Consider the following 23,005-nt stretch of genomic DNA (forward strand, 5'->3'; position numbering starts at 1 on the left):
GCTGGCCACATGACCTGGAAACTGTCTGTGGACAAACGCCAGCTCCCTCGGCCAGTAAAGCAAGATGAGCGCCGCAACCCCAGAGTCGTCCACGACTGGACTTAACTGTTAGGGGTCCTTTACCTTTAAGAGGGCAGGAGGGAGGATGGTGAACATGAAGAGCTTAGTGATGGAATGGGCAGAGCAATGTGGAAGATGATCTGAGATGCATAAATACAGTGGTACCTCGGGTTGCATACGCTTCAGGTTACATACGCTTCAGGTTACATACGCTTCAGGTTACAAACTCTGCTAACCCAGAAATAGTACCTTGGGTTAAGAACTTTGCTTCAGGATGAGAACAGAAATTGTGCTCCAGCGGCATGGCAGCAGCAGGAGGCCCCTTTAGTTAAAGTGGTGCTTCAGGTTAAGAACGGACCTCCGGAACGAATTAAGTACTTAACCAGAGGTACCACTGTACCGAAAAGGGCCTCTACCTGGTTCCCTGTAACCTCACTTCTCACAGTGAGGGAACCACCGAAAGGCTCTCAGAGCTGAACCTCCAGGTCTGAGCTTAATGATGGGGGCGGAGATACTCCTTTGGTCCATGTTAATTGCTAAGCAGTTTATATATCAGCCTTCCCCAACTGGGCACCCTCCAGATGTTTTGAACTACAATTCCCATCAGCCTCAGCCAGCTTGGTCAGTGTCCAGGTATGATTGTCTTTGTATAACAAAAGGTTCTTTACCTCAGATGGCTGTATGCCCAGAGAATGAACATTTGGTTCTGCATGTTTTAAATACAGTGGTACCTTGGGTTAAGAACTTAATTCATTCTGGAGGTCCATTCTTAACCTGAAACTGTTCTTAACCTGAGGTACCATTTTAGTTAATGGGGCCTCCCGCTGCTGCTGCGCCGCCAGAGCACGATTTCTGTTCTCATCCTGAAGCAAAGTTCTTAACCCAAGGTACTATTTCTGGGTTAGCAGAGTGTGTAACCTGAAGCGCCTGTAACCTGAAGCATCTGTAACCCGAGGTACCACCGTACAGGACAAGGCTAGCCTAGATATGATGGCATTTAAACCATACGGAGTACCAGTCCACCAATGTAGCAGAGTGTCTGGGGAACCCCAGCTAGATGGGTGGGGTATAAATAATAAAATTATTCTTAACATGGCTATACATGCACACCTACTTGGGAATAAGCCCCACTGGGGTTTTTTTTTAGCAAGACACCCCCAAGAAACACAGGATTCTTTAAAATGTTGAGAGTAACGATAAATTGTAGGTTGGTTCTTGGGTACTAGAAAAGTTCTGTACACACATGGCAAGTGTAATCTGAGTGATGCTTGAAACCTCTGTACACTTACCTGGGAGCAAGCCCCATTGAACTCAGTGGGACTTAGTTCCGAGTAGAAATACATAGGTTTCCGAGCTGCTAGTCTTATCTCCACACTCCATTTTAAGACTTGAACACCAAGTCTTTGTTTAACATTCCGCTGGATGAGGAGTTCTGGACACTGCGAAGGCTCGCTAGCTATTTTGTGGGCATTTTTTGGGGGGGGGGTCGCTGCTGATAAGGGCGCTGTGCCTAACCGTGGCGCTCTCTCTCTCACGGACTGACCCACACGGCCTCCTTTTATTTTAAATGCTTTACGGCTCGGTTACTTTCCTTTTATAAGAACAGCACAGTCTGATTCCCCGCGTTCTCTTCCAATCAAACATATCCCGCATTATAGATTAATAATAATAATAATAATAATAATAATAATAATAATAATATTTATTTATACCCCGCCCTCCGCAACCAAGACCGGGCTCAGGGCGGCTAACAACCAATAATAAAAACAAATTGATTAAAATACAGTTTAAAAGATTAAGATACAACAACATTAAAACATTAGGATGCAGCCTCTTCACAGGAGTATAAAGGGAGAAAAAAGAGGGGGGGGAGTAAACGTTGCAAGCGGTTTCCCGAGGAATCCTTTCGAAAAAATAAAATATAAAGTGGGTGCGGGGCGGGGGAAATGATCGCAGCCCCCACTTCCCCCAGCCTTGGTGTTGTTGGGGGCTGGGGAATCAGCAGCGCGCTAAAAGGCAACAGCCAGCCATTCAGCGAGCCTTCCCCGAGGCTCATGATGAGCTTGCAGTCCTGTCTCCCGGCGAGACAGGCTCGATCCTGCCCCGGAGAGCGAGGCAGGGGGAAAAGAGGGAAACGGGAGGGCGAGCGACTGTAAATATTCTAGGTCAGAGCACAAAAGAATCGCGGCCAACCAATCAGCGCCTCTTACGGGGCACTTTGTCACATTCAGTTCCATTCTGGTGTCTCCGCGTTCCACGGACCATCCCATTTTTCTCGGGGGGGGAGGCTTCTTCGCCCTCCTTGCGCTTCTCCGGCGCCTTGGGGCCACGAAGCAGAACCGCTCCGGCGCAGCAGGATCCAAACACCGACGCCTCGGAGCTCGTCTCTGACTCCCTTCTCCCCGCCGCTCTTTTCCGTACCTTTCGACGCGAGTTTTCTGTCCCCCCCCCGCGTGGAGGAAATGGTCCAGCCCGGCTGGATATAAAACGACGGCTCCGGCACATGCTTCTTTTAGACGGAGAGCGAGCGCGCTTGGAGGGCGAAGCGGCGTGTTTGTGCGCTTATGTGAAAGTGGCGCTGGGGTGCGGGGCAGCTGGCGAGTTGGGGGGGTTGGAGAGGAGGCGGAGGAGGAGGAAGCACCTTACTCGCTGTGCAATAATAGTCAAAAGAGAAAAAGAGCGCCCCGATTTTCTTGCAGAGGGGAGGAAAAGGGAGCCTATAGCGAAGGTGCCTTTTCTCGTTCGCCAGTAGGGGCGGCGGCGGCGGAAGCAGCAGCAGCAGCAGCCAAGCCCCGTGCCTGTTTTAATCACAGCGCCCCGGCTCCCTCCTTCACCCGTCCAGCCTTACGAGGCTTGTGTGGTCAGCTGAGAGAGGGAGAAGCGAGCTTAACAGTTTCAGGGAAGAGGGATCGCCGTGGGTGCCTCCTTTCTTCCTCATAAACACGCTTCCCCGCCGACCTCCCCAGAGTATATTGCACATTACTGTTGCCTTCTCCAAGGGCTGGTCAAACCCGATCTCGTCTAATTTCCACCCCCCTCCCCCGCCACAGCTCCTGCCACCCCTGGCCTGTTTTCGAAGTGTCCCTCTCGGCTAAGGGGGAGCTTTGTCCTGCTCACTCTGCCCCAGCAGCGCCCGTGCCTTCCTCCTGAAAAGCAAAGCAGCATGAGCATGGCAAACGAAACATACCTCCTCATAAAAGACATAAGGGCCGGACTGAAAAATTTAAATGTCATCTTTATTGTGCTAGAGATCGGTAAGTGGGGTCCCGTGGAACTGTCGTGCTTTTGTTTGTTTTTCACTCCCCGACTTCCTTGGCCCGCGTTCTAGGTGTGCAAATGTGTGTGTGTGTGTGTGTGTGTGAAAGAGAGAGAGAGAGAGAGAGAGAAGTTGACACGTGTCCACTTTTCAGGGAAAAGAGTTGAGTCCACTTTCTCTAAATCTGTCCTTGAGTAGACCCACTTTTAGGGTCCAGAGTGGCTCCTTCCCTGGGCTTTGGCGAAAGTTGCAGGTCCTTTCGCGCCCAGGCAAAGTTGCAATTTCAAAAGGATGTTGTGTCCCCTTGTTCTAAGGACGTTTGCTCAAACCACCTTTCTTTTTCTCTCCCCTCCCCTGCTCCCCCACCCTTTCCATATTCCCTTGCAGGCCGCGTCACTAAAACCAAAGATGGACATGAAGTGCGGTCGTGCAAAGTAGCCGACAAGTCAGGCAGCATCCTCATCTCAGTGTGGGATGAACTTGGCAGCCTCATTCAGCCGGGAGATATTATCCGGTTGACCAAAGGGTATGTATGTGTTTCCGAGAGTGGGGTTAGGCCGAGTGAGCAGCCTCTCTTTTGTTTCGTTGCTGAAGCAACTGGCTGACTCAGTGTGTTCCTGTTAACGCTTTGGGCTTCCTCTCCCTTTCTTAGAATCGTAATTGGTGTGGCAGGAGGAGGGGAAGGGAAAACAGCATATCGCGGGGCCAGATTAGAGGTGAAACCAGTGTGCTCATTTCCCCTTGCTGTGTGTATATAGAGGAAGTTGCCTTTTGCTGGGTCCTATATTATTATTTATTGCATTTAAAACCCCACCCAATTCTCCCAAGGAGCTCCAGGTATGGCAAGTACAGTTTTCCCCCTGCTCCATTAATCCCCACAACCACAACCCTGTGAGGTAGGTCTGGCTGAGAGGCCGTGACTAGTCACCCATTGAGTCGTAGAATGGTAGAGGGGACCCCGAGGGTCATCTAGTCCAACCCTCTGCAATAGTAATAAAATAAGTAAATAATAATTTATTATTTAGACCCCCACCCATCTGGCTGGGTTTCCCCAGCCACTCTGGGCGGCTCCCAACAGAATAAAGCATTAAAAACTTCCCTAAACAGGGCTGCCTTCAGATGCAATGCAGGAATCTTAACTACGGCCGTCATAGTGGGTTAAGCAAGCAAGCTCCTTGTTTTCTCCTGCCCCTGGAGGCCAGGACCCAAATCAATGGGTTCAAGTGCAAAGAAAGCATATTCCCTCCCATTCCGCTTTCTAGCCACTTGAATCCATTGGCTTGAGTCCTAGCCTCTGGGGCAGGAGAAAGCAAGGGGCTTCATGGCTGAGTGGGGATTTCAACCCTGGCCTCCTCTGACTGGCAGGGAAGAGCTCTGGAGCATGTGATCCCAGGTTCAAGCCCCAGAATCTCCAGGCATGTGTGCCCCCCACCCCCCCGGTCTGGAATCCTGAAGAGCCACTGCCAATCGGCAATGCCAGGTTGGATGAACCCAGTGGTGATAATAATAATAACAATACAGTGGTACCTCGGGTTACATACGCTTCAGGTTACAGACTCTGCTAACCCAGAAATATTACCTCGGGTTAAGAACTTTGTTTCAGGAGGAGAACAGAAATCGTGCAGTGGCGACGCGGTGGCAGCAGGAGGCCCCATTAGCTAAAGTGGTCCTTCAGGTTAAGAACAATTTCAGGTTAAGAACAGATCTCCACAACGAATTAAGTTCTTAACCCGAGGTACCACTGTAATAATATATTATTTATACCCCGCCCACCTGGCTGGGTTTCCCCAGCCACTCTGCGCGGCTCCCAACAGAATATTAAAAACACGATCAAACATCAAACACTGAAAACTTCCCTAAACAGGGCTGCCTTCAGATGTCTTCTAAAAGTCAGATAGTTGTTTATTTCCTTGACATCTGATGGGAGGGTGTTCCATAGGACGGGTGCCACTACCGAGAAGGCCCTCTGCCTGCTTCCCTGTAACCTCACTTCTTGCAGTGAGGGAAGGCCCTCGGCACTGGACCTCAGTGTCCGGGCAGAACGATGGGGATGGAGACGCTCCTTCAGTTTGAGTTGACAGCTTACCTGCGCTCCTAGGGCGACTTGCACGCAGAGTGTGCGTGTGCTCTTCTTCTGACCTTAGACACCTGTCGGGGCCTAGCTTTTAAAGCAAAAGGGATGTTTCCAGCCCCCCTTCCCAAACTCACTCGCCTCTCTACAGATGCTAGATTTAGAGGGAACCACTGGGGTAAGCAAGGCCCACTCCTCAGTTCTCCTCACCCCTCCTTCCCTTCCTTTGAACATGATTGGGGCAGATCCAGGATTTAAACAGATGGGTTTGCTGCTGTCACATCCGGCTTGGCTCAGAAGGATGCAGCCTTGACCACACTGGTCGATGAGTCATCTCTTAAAAGCTGATGGCTTCTTATTTTCCTTAAAGGAAGCAATGAGACACCCTCTTTTCCTGTACGTTCTGTTTTGAGCTGGATAGGCCAAGAGTCAATTTGGCATATTTTAGTGGGTTCAGTAATAGCTGAAGCAGAACCCACACTTTGTGCCATGCTAAAAAGTCCTGTGGAGATGAGAGAAGACTTTAAGGCACAGTGTGAGCCAGGGGAATTTTCTTCTCCCCCCACAACCAGATTACCTCGTTGGGTAGGGGCTGTTTTGGAGTTCCGCAGAAGAAAGTACGCTCCCAACTTGCAGCTGCTGCATAAACACCTTCCTGTCCCCCAGGCCCCGGTTTTTCATTATTACAAAAATTAACGCTGCAACATTCCAACTCATTCATGCGGTTTTGCTGTTGGTAACATTTAGTGTTTCCCCAGCCCACAGGGATCTGCTTCCAAACACTTCACCCATCTAAATTGTCTGCGTGCCATACCTGTATGACAGGCACACAATTCACCTCTGGTGTCATGCAGGCCCTAGGTTGGGTTATATATCCCTGGTCACATGACGAGGCAGGAGCACAGATTTCCTGAGAAGCAAACCAGTCATACTTCAGGATTATTATATTTTAAAGGGTGCACCCCTAAAGTGTGTTGTTGTTGTTTAGTTGTTTAGTCGTGTCCGACTCTTCGTGACCCCATGGACCAGAGCACGCCAGGCACTTCTGTCTTCCACTGCTTCCCGCAGTTTAGTCAAACTCATGCTGGTAGCTTCGAGAACACTGTCCAACTGTCTCGTCCTCTGTCGTCCCCTTCTCCTTGTGCCCTCCATCTTTCCCAACATCAGGGTCTTTTCCAGGGAGTCTTCTCTTCTCATGAGGTGGCCAAAGTATTGGAGCCTCAGCTTCACGATCTGTTCTTCCAGTGAGCACTCAGGGCTGATTTCCTTAAGAATGGAGAGGTTTGATCTTCTTGCAGTCCATGGGACTCTCAAGAGTCTCCTCCAGCACTAGAATTCAAAAACATCAATTCTTCGGCAATCAGCCTTCTTTATGGTCCAGCTCTCACTTCCATACATCACTACCGGGAAAACCATGGCTTAAGTAGCTCAATATGTGGCTTGTTACACAGTTAAAATCTCAGGGCCAGCTATCCCCAGCCTCTTCCCTGTTTCCCTAGCAGAATAGGATCTGTGGATCTGAGCATGTTCCTTCTGGATAATCAAAGCCGTAGCTGGGCTTGCTTGCACAAGCCTTAACAAGTCACAAACGCCAGCATGGCCTTGTATGCTGCTTTGAAATCTGATCTGTTAGGGGACCGAGGGTTCAACGCAATGTAATTTTTAAAAAAAGCAACCAACTCTTTCTGCTTCCTCTTTCGATGAGCTCTCACCGTGCGCAGCGGAGAGGCTGGTTTTCTTTAGCATGAAGAGAAGCAGAACTAGCAATTAGTAGTAAAAGCATGTGCTATATTTTCATGTGACAAACACAGTCCAGAGGATTGCTGGGATTGCCGTGTCAAATTGCTTTTTTAAACATAATTAAAAACCAAAAGTGTATTTACTTGCACTCACAGAGGGTTGATCAGTTGCTTTTGTTTTAATATTTTAAAGGTTTCAGATTGGTGGTGGCCTTTTCTGCTGTATTTCTGAGAGAGGGAGAAAATCCTGCCTGTATTTTGTGTGCGAGAGCTTTCTAGGTTTCAGCAAAGGAGGTCACATTTGCCTATGTTCTATGCAGGCAGGTTGTAAGGATTCCTGAGATAATGTTTGCAATCTGCTTTGAACATGCAAAGGTATTCTAAAGCGCTAGGTACTTTTATTGTGAATGATGTTGAAACTGTAAGCACCAAGCGTTGTCTGTGAAAATAATACCCTCTTTGCAAAAGTCTATAGTCTGATCTTAAAGGGAAGCGTAATCATTTCGTAAAAGAGTGAAATGGGATGTGTTCAAGAGTCATAGAATTCCCATTGTGAGCTACAATTTAGTCTGTGCAAAAGTATTATTATTATTATTATTATTAATAATTGTAATAATAATAATAATTTTCTCCCAGCCACTCTGGATGGCTTACAGTACATACAAAAACATTGTTGTTGTTTAGTCATGTCCGACTCTTCGTGACCCCATGGACCAGAGCACGCCAGGCACTCCTGTCTTCCACTGCCTCCCGCAGCTTGGTCAAACTCATGTTGGTAGCTTTGAGAACACTGTTCAACCATCTCGTCCTCTATCATCCCCTTCTCCTTGTGCCCTCCATCTTTCCCAACATCAGGGTCTTTTCCAGGGAGTCTTCTCTTCATAGTAAAACATAAAACATTAAAAGCCTCCTTAGGGCCATAACTTCTCTCTCCTTACATGGTGATGGCAGATTCCCATAGTCACCTGAAAGCCAATCAAAGAAGCTAAAATAACCCCTTTAACGGTTCCTTTTCCTTTGGATTAATGAGGTGTATGATAACAATAGCAGAGGGCAAGCAGTGTCTCCAAGGCCACACGTACTGCTAGGATGGTGAGCGAATATTGTTTGTTGGAATTAGACTGGGCTGACCTATGATCAACGATAAAATTCGTTGAGTGACCATGGGTCAAATTATTCCCAGTCTAAAACCACACCTAGCTCACAGGCTTCTCCTGGAGACAAAATGTCAACCTGTCACCTAGAGCTCTTTGGGAGAAGGCTTAGATACAAATGTGACAAACACAGAAAAGTAACTCGCAGTGGCCCGTTTGGTACATAGTTAAACCATGGGTTGTTTTGCAAACTGTAAGATCATCTTGAGTTGTCCCACAAGCGATCAGCCAAACCATGGCCTGATTAGCCAAAGTTTGGTTTCTTTCCCAGTGTCTCTGTGTGTGTAGTGGTTAAGAGCGGTAGTCTCGTAATCTGGTGAAACTGGGTTCGATTCCCCGCTCCTCCACATGCAGCTGCTGGGTGACCTTGGGCTAGTCACACTTCTTTGAAGTCTCTCAGCCCCACTCACCTCACAAGAGTGTTTGTTGTGGGGGAGGAAGGGAAAGGAGAATGTTAGCCTCTTTGAGACTCCTTAGGGTAGTGATAAAGTGGGATATCAAATCCAAAATTTTCTCTTCGTCTTCTTCCTTATGCCTTCGAACGTTGGTGAGTATTTGTGGTGGGATGACAAAAGAGACCATGGTTGAGGAAGAGGGATAGGTTCATGGCATAACACCAAGCCGTAGTTAAAACAAACCAAGGTTTTTAATGTCAACAAGCTACCCATGGCTTCAGACCATGGTTTGTTGGCAGTAAACAAACCGCAGCTAAGTTGCTGGGCCGGGTTTGCTCACAACACTAAGCCATAGTTCCATAAACCATGGCTCAGTGTCGCATTCTAGCCAGGCTAGCAAGAACGTTAATTATTGGTTTCAGTGCAAAATACAACAATGGCTGCTTATTTAAGGCCATTTGGAGAGTTCCTGGTTGCCTATATTGCATGCACATGTCACTGGATTTCACCCCTAGGCTCATTTGTAATCTCTTCAAGTTACAACTTGGCACAAAATGCCGTGTTAAGGTCACTTTCCATTTGCGTCATCTTAGCAGAACTAATATGTGACTGACGGGTGGAGCTAATATAGAGTGGCTGGCTTACTTGTTTGGACACTGATAAAACGTATACCGCTTGTGCTAGCAGTCTGTGACAGCCTTAGAAACACTAGTGGCACAGAGGCAGACAGTATCTTGGATGCCTACTAGTGGTTTATTGCCAAACCTCAGGAACAGGTCCATTTACTAGCTTTATAAATAAAAATTGCATTTGTTAATGATCTTTTAAGAGCCAACCTGAGCAGGTCTCCCAACCTGTGGGGGAAGGTGCAATGTGAAAATCCAAATGTCATTTCCCCTTGCAGCATTTAGTTCAGGGTTTCCCAAATTTGGGTCTCCAGCTGTTTTGGGACTACAATTCCCATAATCCCTGACCAATGGTCCTGGTAGCAAGAGATGATGGGAGTTGTAGTCCCCAAAACAGCTGGAGACCCAAGTATGGCAGAATTCCCTATCTCCCACAAGTAAATCCTTTATACATAGTGAATATTTGCCTGCAAGAATGAAAGTTTGTTTTGATTCATGTGCATGACCTTCAAACTTTGGTTTTTAACCAGCAATCAACTGTTTTTCTCTTTCTTTCTTTTTGCCAAATGCAAAACAGAGGGACAACTAAACAGGGTTCCCCAAACTTGGGTCTCCAGCTGTTTTGGGGCTCCAATTCCCATCATCCCTGACCAATGGTCCTGCTAGCAAGGGATGGTGGGAGTTGTGGTCCCAAAACCGCTGGAGGTCATGCACATGAATTGAAGTTTGAAGGTCATGCACATGAATCAAAACAAACTTTCATTCTTGCAGGCAAATATTCACTACGTATAAAGGATTTACTTGTGGGAGATAGGGAATTCTGCCAAAGGATGTCTTTTGTTGCGCTTGCAGTAAATGGAAGCTTTCTTGTTTCTCTACCCCAGTAGTGTCTCAAGTCCCCATTTGACAATGTTTGATTTGTGCTCTTTTCGTGTTTATACATCTATGCACATGTACGAGAGAGGGACAAATCATACATACACTCAGAGAATGTAGTAATGAAAGTGAATGGTCTTGCAAGTCACACAGGGTGCTTCAGCAGAACGCTTGGTGTGTTGTTGCAAATGGCTTTTAATAAATGCTCCCGACTCGGTTAAAAGTTGGTCATGCTGACATACCATTGAGATCAGTGGGACCAATTACTTGTGGCCAATTTAAATCCCACTGATTGCCGTGGCACTTAAATGTGCCTAACTTCACCTGAACTGGAGCTTTAACCCTCCAGCCCTCACAACTGTGCAAAACCTTTGGCTATACAGTAGCAAAAAAAATAAAAATCCTGATGTGCAGAGCTATGGGTAGATCGGAGCTGCAATAAAACACCTGCTAAAAATTAAGCTGCTGGTGTCTTGTGTCAGCTCTGCTGTTAGGATTAAGTGGCTGAACAATTTTCAGCATGTTTTGAAGCAGATAGACCCTCCAGATGTTCCCGCAATGCTGCTCTAAAGTGAAGGAAACTCCTTTTTTTTAATGCCATTCCAGGAGAAAGCATGGATGCTGCAAGTATTGTCATACTAGCAGTGGCTGTACTAAAAGGGATTAGACAGGATAGGGGAGGAACAGTTCATCAATAGCTACTAGTCATGATGGGCAATGCGTTAGCTCCAGAATCAGAGACACCATGCATCTGATTACCATTGGAAAGCAGCAGCTTATGTTCTGCTTAAGGTTTTCTCAAAAGCCACTTGGTTGGCCATCGCGGGAAGTGGAAAGCTCTGTTAGATGGTCTGATTGCGCGGGGCACCCCATTGGATGAATGGGTGAGTCCTCGAGTGTGAGAGAATGCTTAAAATCCAACCATTGTAGTAACGACAGAACTTAGTTTGGTGCCAGGAAACCTCTGAGAGAGTTGCGTAACTTTGGGCACATGAATGGACCAAGAAGCGAAACACCGCTCAGAGAAAGGCGATGTCCCTGTGGACAGAGACAAATGGAACCAGTTGCGCATGTTCTTTTTTCTTTTCTTTTAAGTTTATTTTACAACACATACACACACACACTCACAAAAATGCACAATCGAAAACAAAGAACAAAAAACAATGAAAGACAAATAAAACATAACATACACAAGTTTACACAGATCAAACAATCAACTGTGTGTGTGTGTGTGTGTGTGTACACACACACACACACACACACAGTGGTACCTCAGGTTAAGTACTTAATACGTTCCGGAGGTCTGTTCTTAACCTGAAGCACCTCTGTTCTCATCCTGAAGCAAAGTTCTTAACCTGAAGCACTATTTATGGGTTAGCGGAGTCTGTAACCTGAAGCGTATGTAACCTGAGGTACCACTGTAATTTCAATTCTTCTTTTCTTCCAGTTGACTTCCTTCATCCTCTACACGGTTCTCTTTTCGTTTTTGGTAAACTGTCTCCTTCTTAGTTCATTATTACTCCTTTTTCTTTCTATCTTTAGCCTTTATACCATGATTTATTTTGCAGAAGTTAAATCGAAACAAGTCCAAGTATTAATCTGAGGGCACTGCTTTTTCAGGTATTCTCTATATTTTTCCCATTCTTTTTGAAATTTTTGCTTGGACTGACCCATAATGGCTTCTGTCAATCTAGCCTATTCAATACCGTCAAATAATTTATCTTGCCACTCTTTTTTTTGTTGCCAGTTGCACATGTTCTTTTGTACTGCCTCCGTCTGGTATCAGACAATTCGATCTAGGTTGGTTGGTTGTAGGGAGTGGAATTCAGACTAATGCAAGGTAGCTTTCCTAATGTTAGGAATAAGGGTTTGTGGATGCTATACAACACTAACTTAAACTTGAATTTTAACAGGGAGAAATGTAAAGTATTGCACTTGGGCAAAAAAAATGAGAGGCACAAATACAAGATGGGTGACACCTGGCTTGAGAGCAGTACATGTGAAAAGGATCTAGGAGTCTTGGTTGACCACAAACTTGACATGAGCCAACAGTGTGACGCGGCAGCTAAAAAAGCCAATGCAATTCTGGGCTGCATCAATAGGAGTATAGCATCTAGATCAAGGGAAGTAATAGTGCCACTGTATTCTGCTCTGGTCAGACCTCACCTGGAGTACTGTGTCCAGTTCTGGGCACCACAGTTCAAGAAGGACACTGACAAACTGGAACGTGTCCAGAGGAGGGCAACCAAAATGGTCAAAGGCCTGGAAACGATGCCTTATGAGGAACGGCTAAGGGAGCTGGGCATGCTTAGCCTGGAGAAGAGGAGGTTAAGGGGTGATATGATAGCCATGTTCAAATATATAAAAGGATGTCACATAGAGGAGGGAGAAAGGTTGTTTTCTGCTGCTCCAGAGAAGCGGACACGGAGCAATGGATCCAAACTACAAGAAAGAAGATTCCACCTAAACATTAGGAAGAACTTCCTGACAGTAAGAGCTGTTCGACAGTGGAATTTGCTGCCAAGGAGTGTGGTGGAGTCTCCTTCTTTGGAGGTCTTTAAACAGAGGCTTGACAACCATATGTCAGGAGTGCTCTGATGGTGTTTCCTGCTTGGCAGGGGGTTGGACTCGATGGCCCTTGTGGTCTCTTCCAACTCTATGATTCTATGATTCTACATTAGTTGCAGTGTTGCTGTTTTGTAATGATTGGGTTGCTGTTTGTTTGTGTTGAACCTTACTGGAATCATGTACATAGGCCAATAAAGGTTTGAGCATCTGACTAAGAAATGACCTGTGAGCACAAAAACTTCAAGAAAGAATGGGGAAAAAATTATAATTTATTTAGGAGGTAAGCAGATGAAAACATTAGCAGGATTTTAATCCCACTTGTAACGTAACAAATACTAAGGACAATATGGAGAGAGATAAAATATAGACTATGAAATAATATGCAGTTGAAAACGTTGACTGTAGGACCCATGGAGGGGATGGGAAGACTTGAAATTCAGAGAAATCTCTCTACAGTCATATCTCTTGGTGTGTTTGCTTCACGTTGCGGCTTTTCGGGTTGTGAACGCGGCAAACCCAGAAGTGTATACTTCCAGGTTTCGCCACACGCCCAGAAGCATCCTGCGCGCTTTGCGCATGCGCAGAAGCGCTGCTCTAGTTGCGGACTTTTTGGGATGCGAACAGCACCCAGGAATGGATCGTGTCTGCAACTAGAGGTACCACTGTATATGGATATGTATTTGGTTTTGTTAATAAATTTATATCTGTAAAACAAATAAAAACAATTTCAAAAAAGAAAGGAAGAAATGACCTGCCAGAAGCTGCTGTGCTGGTGAAATCTGAAAGCTGCACACTTAAGGTTAGCGCTAAAGTCCTATTGATTTTGGTGGTGTGTGTGGTCCACTCTCCCATTGGCTTTTTTTCTGAGAGGAAGATGTGCTTAACTTAACCCCCTCCCCTCCCCGCCACCAAACCCCAAACCCTGGTCAAGCCTGGACATTAATTACATTCCCCCTCCCGGTGCTTTCTAACGCTTCTGGTGTTTCTCTTGGCTAGGTACGCGTCTCTGTGGAAAGGATGTCTCACGCTTTACACCGGAAGGGGAGGCGAGCTTCAGAAAATCGGGGAGTGAGTATCTCGCTTTACACGTGCGCTCAGTTGCTCTCGAAGCCTTGCGCTTCGCAGACTGGAGCGGTAGGTATCAAATGCCGCCTTGCAAGCGTCTGCCCAACCTGCCGTTGCTTTCTGGGGTTTAGCAAAGTACTCTCTGCCCAAAGAGCCTTGTTCCCGATCAGTTTGGCTTTCCTCGATCTCAATATTATTTTTTCCGACAAGCATGTGGGGAACCCTGCTTATGTAACAGACGGCTTGCTCAGCCATGCATCCATCTGGCCTGAATGCCTTGACTTAAGTACACCTGTGAACAGGTAAGTGTTCAGCCGCCTAAGCTGTCTCCTTTGTTGTGGGTTAACGCATTGTCGTTTTCAAGGACTTGCAGCACCGAAAACTGAAGTCCTCTATTTAATCCACAGGCTAGGTACGGTAGAGGCTTCTACATTCTGGCTCTGGTAATGAGCTCCAGCCTTTTCCTGCGGGAGCCAGCCTCTCTAGGGGTGTAAAGGTAAATTTCCCCCTTCCATCGAGCTAGAGCCTCTGGGGTGATGGCGGTCTAAGATGTCACGGGCAAATGCTGCTGCTTTGCTTTCTTGAGCATATGCCTCCGTTGTGACCAGGCAGTCTGTCGAGACCCGTAATGGAAAGTTTGGAAGCGGAGAGCTGAGCATTGTTGGCAAGCTGGAATGTGTCACTTTGGGGACTGGTTTACCCGGGCACCTGTGCTTGTGTGGATGGGCAATTGCAGAATAACGCTTCATTGCATCAGATAGTCGCAACTTCCTGTATCCCCCCCAGGCGCCTGCGATGTTCATTCAGGGTGAATCAGGCCAAAATGCGGAGGAATGTTGTGAAAACATTACAGCTGTAGGAGGAGGACGTAGGAACCTACCTTATGCTGGGGAGCCAGGCCATTGGTTCATTTAGCTCAGTATTATCCACTCTGATTGGCTGGCTTCCCAGGGTTTCAAGGCAGGGGTCTATGGCAGCTCTCCCTAGAAACACCAGGGATTAAACCTTTGGCATTCTACATGCCCAGCAGATGTTCTGTTGCTGAGCTGTGGCTCTTAGCCACAGAAAGTTAAACGTTGTCTGTCTAAGGCTATGTATGGCAGCATTTGTGGTCTGATCTGCCGAAAGTGATACCTGATTATTCATAATTGAGGCCATTTTCATAATGTATTACAGGCATAGGCCAACTCGGCCCTCCAGATGTTTTGGGACTACAACTCCCATCACCCCTAGCTAACAGGACCAGTGGCCAGGGATGATGGGAGTTGTAGTCCCAAAACTTCTGGAGGGCCAAGTTTGCCTATGCCTGGTGTATTAGCTTCTGCTATATTGGGAGTGTTTCCCAAAATTGGAATGTCAGGGGGGGATAGTCTAGGGTTAGTACTAACTCAGGAAATAAATCTTATTTCCCATCACTGCATAAAATTATTGCCCCATCGCCTCTTAATTTGAATGACGTTGGAGTGTTTTAATCTCAAAATAAATTACTGCAAGAATTTTTTTTAAAAACCATGCTTTTCGTCATCCTGAGTGATATCATTTTGAGAGGATTAGTGTAAGATTCTGGAATGTAGCTGACTTAAGTGTGGCTAGATCAGTCTTCAGCCTGGTGCCACCTTAACTGGACTGCAATTCCCATCATCCCCAGTCCAAATGGCTCTGCTGGTGGGAGCTAGTGGGAGCTGTGCTGCGACATAGGTGGATTGCACCTGGTAGTTAATGTGGAGTGTTGCTTGTGCAGCTGGAATTATTTTAAAAATAGAATAAGGTGCATCGAACGAACAATAACCAGAAGTCACGGTTAGATCTGTTTTGACGCCTGTGGTTCCTTTAGCTTAAAATGCAAAGCAGGCCTGCAAGATGTATCTGATGGTGACAAATGCCACTTGACAGCCCTGGAGCTACCATATTTTTCACTCTATAAGACGCACCAAACCATAAGACGCACCTAGTTTTTGGAGGAGGAAAACAAGAAAAAAATTATTCTGAATCTCAGAAGCCAGAACAGCAAGAGGGATGGCTGCGCAGCGAAAGCAGCGATCCCCCTTGCTGTTCTGGCTTCTGGGATAGCTGCGCAGCCTGCATTCGCTCCATAAGACGCACACACATTTCCCCTTACCTTTTAGGAGGGAAAAAGTGAGTCTTATAGAGCAAAAAAATATGGTAAATTTTCTCCAGATTCAGAAATGCTTGAGAATTGCATGGCTGGTTCCATGTTGGGCCCTACTTTATAGCACAGCGCACCGCAATGCAGAACAACTGTTGCTTTGCAGCGTTTGACTTCGTTGGAACTTAACAGTACAGGATTGCAGCCTTTGTTATGGATTTGGCGTTCTTAGGCCTTCCTGGTTTTTTTTAAACTTCTGCAATCGGTTCTTGCCACTGACATCTTCTGCGTGGTCTGATCCTATGCGTGCTTCGTTCGATGCAAGCTCCTCTTTATTTCAGCAGGACTTGCTCCTGTGTATCTTTTATGGCGATGAACGGAATATTTGCTGTGTATCCTTTATGAAGACGAATAGACGGTTAAGCGTGACCCACCTGCTGACTTGCGGTCTTGCAAAAGGAAGCAGCGGGGACAACTTTTACCATGCTTGGAGCATCAACCTATTTGGGTGCCAGTTCCATCAGAATCGATAGGATAGACTTCCAAGTGGAGCATGTGTAGAGCTGGGCTTGTTCATATCTCCTGGTCTAGTAGTTTCTGGGATGGGAGTGGGGGTCAAGCATCTGGTGCTAATGCCCTTACTGAGGGGTGGCGGCTCTGGATTTTAAAACAAGGCATGCACTGGTCTCTGGAAATGAGGAGAGCTGAAGAAAGAAATCTCCACACTCCCTCTCACCAGCTTGTTTTTCTTTGCAGGTTCTGCATGGTGTACTCGGAAGTCCCCAATTTCAGTGAGCCCAGCTCGGATCACCCTGGGCAGCCCAGCAAAGTGGTATGTGCAATCTTGTGTAGCATCATAACATATCCACAACTGAGGTGCAGACAAACCCTTAACAGTGTGGCCTATACAGTGGTACCTCAGGTTACAGACGCTTCACGTTACAGACGCTTCAGGTTACAGACTCTGCTAACCCAGAAATAGTACCTCGGGTTAAGAACTTTGCTTCAGGATGGGAACAGAAATCGTGCAGCGGCAGCGGGAGGCACCATTAGCTAAAGTGGCACCTCAGGTTAAGAACAGTTTCAGGTTAAGAACGGACCTCCAGAAAGAATTAAGTTCTTAACCCGAGGTACCACTGTACAGGAGTGGGTTTCTCCTTTCGGAGGAGAGGAGCATCTTAAAGAGGAACAAGAATTAGCTTATGTTTGGGGCGTCTTGTGGATACAGTGGTACTTCTGGTTAAGAATTTTATTCGTTCCGGAGGTCCGTTCTTAACCTGTTCTTAACCTGAGGTACCACTTTAGCTAATGGGGCCTTGCATCCCCGCTGCACAATTTCTGTTCTCATCCTGAGGTAAAGTTCTTAACCCAAGGTACTACTTCTGGGTTAGCGGAGTCTGTAACCTGAAGCGTCTCTAACCCGAGGTACCACTGTACTGTTTATCCAAGCCCCCACAGTTCTTTCTGTGCCATGGTTGTCTTAATCTCTCTCTCTCTCTCTCTCTCTCTCTCTCTCTCTCTCTCTCTCTCTCTCTCTCTCTCTCTCTCCATTCCTTTTAAAGGCCCAGGGTGAGCAGAGTAACAATTCCCTCCCATCAACTAATCTGAGTTCTTGTACTTTTGGCCCTACTGGTAAGTGAGTGTGCGTTGTAAAATAATAATAATAAAGTTTCTGTCTTGGAAACAAAGGTTCAGGAACACCTGCGGCGGCAGGTTTAAACTATGGTTTACGGGAACAAAGATCGGAAGCCTATTGTTCGATCTCTGCAGCTTTCCACAAACCACAGTTGAAACCAGTTTTAAGCTGGTTCGGGCTTAAACCAGAAATCGGATGCTTCCTGTCTCTTCTGACCGGGCCAGAAGAGGGAAGTGTGTTTGTTCCTCATGCTCAAGCGTGCTTATTCTTGTAATGTTAAAACACAGGTTTAGCGTTGACATCCAAACTGGGCCTACGGGTTGGATTCAGAAGGAAAGTAGTTGAGCTGTGGGTTAACGCCCCCACCCCTCTGACTGCTCAGTCTGGCACAGTTGGGCCTGTAGCAACCTTCCTGCTCAGGTTGTGGCTTAAAGGGCACCTGGTGATTGGGAAGGGTGAGTCGTCAGGCAGTACTGGGGCAAGAAAGTTTGGTTCCCCCAACTACCCTTTGTGTTTGTCTTGCTTCTTGGGAGATGGTACTCCCATACAGGAAGGAGGAAACAGCAGGTAGGGTGTGGAGAAGCTGATACCTGGGGGTTGTGGGAATGTTGTGGATAGTAGGAGAGGCTATATTGATTAAATACCATTCTTCCTCACTCACGCTAGTGAGTCAAGTAGCAGAACACATTCCCCTTCCAACAGGAAGCTAGTTTGCAGATTCATTTGAGTCTCTTTAGTTAAGCAATCCAGTCTGGCTTGCCCAGATTGGATTATTCCTGGTCAGTCCCCTTTTGATCCCTCTCAAGCTGAAAGGATGCTGCGTTGCCACCTTCTACTGAAGTCAAGCTCCCATTTCCTTTGAGCGCTGTGCAGGTTTCAGCAAAACAACAACAAACAACCTATGGTTACGTGAAACATCCTCAATAAACACACAAGATGTAACCGGCTGTACTTTTGAATAAATAAGGTATACTGTTCATTGTATCAAATTGTAGATTTCAACGGAAGTCTCATAAAGTTCAACGGAAAAAGCAGAAGACCCAGTGGATCAGTTCATTCTCTAGTCAGTTCATGCATAAGGTCCATGTATGTATAAGTGTCTATTCCACCTGTCTGCTCATACAGTAAGTGTTACTGCAACCACTACTATGCTATAAGATCCACTATCCTGTAATATTACATATTCCTGTTCTGCTGATGAAGCCTAGGATGGCGAAACACGGCTAATATTCTGGAAATCCTTACCTTAGACTCTGTGAAAGGATTCTGTGGATCTGTAACAACCCTTCTTGTGGATTATTGGACTTTAAGAGACTTCCGCTGAAATCTACAATTTGATACAATGAGTAGTATACCTAATTTATTCAAAAGTACAGCCGGTTACGTCTTGTGTGTTTATTGTGCAGGTTTCAGCAGCATCCCGGTGCATTTTGCTATATCTGGGGTTTATACAGCGCTGGGAGAAGTTGCTCCTGCTCCTGCTGCTAAGACACCAAAACACATGTCTTCCCTTGTTTTCTCATTGTCATTGGTTACTGTTGGCATGTGGATGGCAAAGCAAGCTGCTGTTAGGGACTTTGTGGTCTCTGCAGACACCTTCCCAGCTCACCTCAACCTCTAACGCTCAGCGAATTGTGAGAGAGGACAGCTTCCTATACATGCAAAGCAGTCTCCGGGACCAAGAAGCTGCAGCTTAGAATGTCTGACGCGCGAATGTCTTGTGTCTCTGTGTTGTCTTTTATTCTTCTTATTTGCTTTTGTAGGAAATGGTTTGCCAGCAGGACCTGAGCTGAGCGGAGTATCATCTACTTATAATCATGTCTCCTCCTCCTCCTCCTATGCAGGTACTGGGAGGGTTGGCGGGCGGGGACCCGCCCCTCCTTCAGTGCCGTCCAATCACACACGCCCCCCACAAAGCACAATGAGTAACGGGAGGGATCCCCGCAGAGCCTCAAAAAGATGACCCGGCCAAAAGACTCACTTGTCCGCCTAAACTCTGTATACGCCCTACTTGAACACTTAATTGCACTTTTATTTATGGTTAACTGTGTGTGTGGGGGGGTGAAGTTTGGTCTACTAGTTCTCTACCTTCTGTTGTCCAGAGAAGAGGATTTCCTCCCTGCCACACACCTTTCTCTCTCTTCGCCATGTTCCCCCCAGGCTGAAAAACCCAGTGAAGCTGCTGATAACCGCATGAGTCCAGGGGGGGAAATGTCTTAAAATAAGGGTCGTAGATGGAAATTGGGATTCCTTGTTGTGCATCAGATGTTCATTTCCAAAACAAACCTTGAGTGTGGTTGAATGCTTGTTTTTCCTTTCTTCTCCTTTTCCTTTTTTTTGGTTAAGTTTGAACTGCCTAGCCTTAAGGTGTGTTAATATTGTCTTTCTGCTGTCCTGACCAACTCCCATTGCGGCTAATGGAGGCTGGCAGATGGAACAAGGGGCAACTGCTCTGTTTAACCTGTGTGAATTAAAATTGCCCTGTGAGAAGTGGAGACGATCTGCCCAATGGTGGTATAAAAAAGGGGGCTGGTGTTTTCCCTCCGGTGGGGTGGGGTAAGTGATGGTGGCTGCGTTCGACTAGAGAAGGCCGACCGTCTCGTGCCAAACTATGCGTGCTGCTTCTCCAGGATCTATTTTAAAATCCCAAATTCTCTCCAGGAATGCAAAGCCCGCCTCTTTAGTTCAGTAGGCGCTGCTGCGCGAGAAACAAATTGAAATTCTTAATGTGCCTCTTGGATGGCTTGCAATTGACCTTCATGGAAGCTGTGATGGCATCTGAAGATCCAGTAGGATACGGCTTTCATAAAGCACAGCTTCTCAGAGGCCAGAGAGATTCTTTGCCACTCGGTTCTGCAAACTGCATAAATCGGCCATTTTTTGTCAGCCCTGCCAATGTGGTCCCGTCCCCCCCAGTGACGGATGGTGATTTCAAGTTTATTCTGTTGAGAGCGGTGCGGGGAGAAAGACGAAGGGAATCCCCATACACAGAGAAACCGTATGCCAGGCATTAATCTGGCTTGAGCTGTTCTTCTTGACACACTGGTTTTCTTTTTGGAGCCCTCCATCCCACAAGTGTGTGTATTTAGTTGGGGGGGGGGGCATTCAACCTCACCCTTGCAGCCCAGGGAGTGTTTTACCTCTATATCCTGCTGATGGTTTCAGCCGGTGCAAAGTGTGTTTGGAGCGAAGAACTAAAACGAAACCTGTGTATACGATTTGTGCCAGCATGCTTGCTTTTTTTGCGAGAGCCGCCCTCAAAATTCCCAAGGGCCATTTTGCACACGCAACGCTTTCTGCTTCTAGAGCTAATACCTCAGTTTCTAGAAAGGGCAGCCTGGTGCGAATTGTTTTCAAGCTGCTGAGTTCGGAAAGGGGAAAAATAACTCCCGGGGTCATGCAAAATATGTGCGGTTTTCCCTTTTTATATTGTAAGCATTCTCTGTGTGTCTTTGTACTGGGTAACCCTAGAATTATTTTCAATCCTTTTTGTTTGTTTGGGGGCGGGGGGAGAGAAATCTTATTTGGAATTCATGCAAATGCTGTAAAAATGACTGTTTTTCCTTCTCTTTTTGTTTGTTATATTCTTGAAGCGGACCTCATAAATAAAAGTTGCACTAACCATGTAAAGCAAAAAGCAAAAAACCCCACCATTTTGCCCCTTGTCAAGATCATTTTCTGCTCTGAAATGTGTGTGTTTGATTTCATCTGTAACGATGCTTATTTGGAAGCAGGTCTCATCAACTAACGTATATTTCCAAGAATATATAGGAGTGTGGGGTGTGTTCCTTGCCTGGCATCACTCTTAATCTGCAAACTTTTGATGAGCGTTTTTGCCATCTTCATCTTTCTTGTTTACAAAGGCTTCCTTTGCTTATAAAACAGAAAGCAGTAATACCATTAATGATATAAATAAAATACAGCAATGAAGCATGGGTTTTAGTTCTGCCTGCATTGTGATCCTGCAAAATTCTGATCTGTGCTTCAGTAAGTGGGCGCTGTTGGAAAGCTTGCCATTCCAAAACAAGTTCTTCAGTAGCAGCGACTCAGAGCGAAGCTGTGTCTGCTCACTTAAAGGGCATTGAGGTAATCAGTGTGGTGGTCTCCAAACACTGTGTTCTTCAACTTCCACCCTCCCTCATCGTTGGCCATGCTGGCTGGAGCCGATGGGATTTGGGAGTCTTGGCAACAGCAGGCTGGCTCCCTCAGATAGAGGCGATCTGGGGGTAACTGGGAAATAGCCTCCCGGTTATGTGGAACTTGAAGTGTTCATTGGTTTACAACCACCAGTTCCCAGGCCATCGTAAACAGGTAAAGTATAAAATATCAAAACAAAGGGGCGCTGGTTGAGACTGGCACAACGGAAGCTTGTCTCTTTAGGGTGAACTTGCCAGCTAACCCACCCTGTTTAATTACATGTGGATAAGCTATGCTCTGAGCCCAAATGCCGGCTGCTCACAAAACGGATACATTAGAAGCATCGCACATGGTTGAAATCGCTAATTTGTGAGGAGGAGAAGCAAACTTGCTTGACTTCAGTGGCATATTCTGTTTGCTTTGTCCTGAGTGTTGTAAGGACCAGCTCAATGAAACCTTGATGTTTAAAGAGATGTTCTGGTAAAAGAAAGGGCAGAGCTGTTCTGGGAAGACACCATTTCGCAGATGAACCCAAGAATATATTTATGGTTAGTAATATATCCATATGTATTTCCAGATTTTAAATGTCTTGCTGTCCTTGATTAATCACTTTGTTCTTTTAAATTTTCTTAAGGGGAAACTGCATCAAGCCAAGAGAACTTGGGCTGAGGCGACACAGGAGGAGCCTCTACTTATTTTTGACAGCCTTACTTCTGGATATTTCTTCCGTCCCCCGCTCCCTGTTACGTAGTCGCTAAGAATACATATGGCTCTCGCTCATAATACAGCCTCAGCGCCCCACATGGGAAGAAAAAAACCTGTCTAACCCTTGATAGTTGCTTGGTTCATGACATAGAGGAAGGTTGAACAATTCTGCTAGGATAGGTTTCAGTGACAATGAGCATTGTTTAATGTTGTCTACCATTGTTCACTTTTGCTCCCTAAAGCAGTCTTCCTCAGCCTGCTGTCCCTCAGTTCTTGTCGGGGCTCCCAGGCTTTCTGACCTTGATGGGAGTTGTAGTCTAGAAGGCACTAAGTTTGGGAAAAGGCTGCCCTAAAAGTAACACCATTTAAAAATATGATGGTTAGATGTCAACAGAGCTCAACTTTCTGTATTTCAGAGGGTTGTTAACATCCTCATCCATGATCATTGTGAAATGAATACCCAGCCCAGTGTTGTTTTTTTTCCTGGGGGTACAGTGGTTCCTTGGTTCTCAAACTTAATCCGATCCAGAAGTCCGTTCCAAAACCAAAGCGTTCCAAAACCAAGGCGTGCTTTCCCACAGAAAATAATGCAAAATGGATTAATCTGTTC

At 46.3% G+C, this 23,005-nt stretch overlaps 1 protein-coding gene across 4 annotated transcripts; it reads left to right on the forward strand.

Annotated features, from left to right (window-relative positions):
• Positions 1–2,574: 2,574 nt before the first annotated feature.
• Positions 2,575–22,473, forward strand: NABP1 (nucleic acid binding protein 1). 4 transcript variants are annotated; one of them, XR_014538785.1, is made up of 8 exons: positions 2,575–3,314; positions 3,704–3,842; positions 13,742–13,813; positions 16,674–16,749; positions 17,480–17,549; positions 19,317–19,397; positions 22,121–22,238; positions 22,325–22,473. XR_014538785.1 is itself a non-coding variant. In XM_083573228.1 (7 exons), the coding sequence occupies exons 1-7, from the start codon at positions 3,224–3,226 to the stop codon at positions 22,357–22,359; spliced, it is 564 nt and encodes a 187-aa protein (XP_083429354.1). In that variant the 5' UTR covers positions 2,650–3,223; the 3' UTR covers positions 22,360–22,473. The 4 variants fall into 4 exon arrangements, 2 of the variants coding, with proteins under 2 accessions (XP_083429353.1, XP_083429354.1); XR_014538786.1 differs by having other exon boundaries at positions 2,650–3,314; positions 22,130–22,238; XM_083573228.1 differs by lacking the exon at positions 22,121–22,238 and having other exon boundaries at positions 2,650–3,314.
• The last annotated feature ends 532 nt before the right edge of the window (positions 22,474–23,005 follow it).

The sequence above is a fragment of the Podarcis filfolensis genome, assembly GCF_964270895.1.
Source record: "Podarcis filfolensis genome assembly, chromosome: 1".
NCBI classification, from domain to species: Eukaryota; Metazoa; Chordata; class Lepidosauria; order Squamata; family Lacertidae; genus Podarcis; species Podarcis filfolensis.

Bases quoted from the DNA above. Each gene is read 5' to 3' on its own strand.
- NABP1 (XM_083573227.1), top strand. From the start codon at position 3,224: ATGAGCATGGCAAACGAAACATACCTCCTCATAAAAGACATAAGGGCC. The intron at 3,315-3,703 runs GTAAGTGGGGTC...ATTCCCTTGCAG, and splicing joins CTTTATTGTGCTAGAGATCG to GCCGCGTCACTAAAACCAAA. The intron at 13,814-16,673 runs GTGAGTATCTCG...TTTTCTTTGCAG, and splicing joins GAGCTTCAGAAAATCGGGGA to GTTCTGCATGGTGTACTCGG.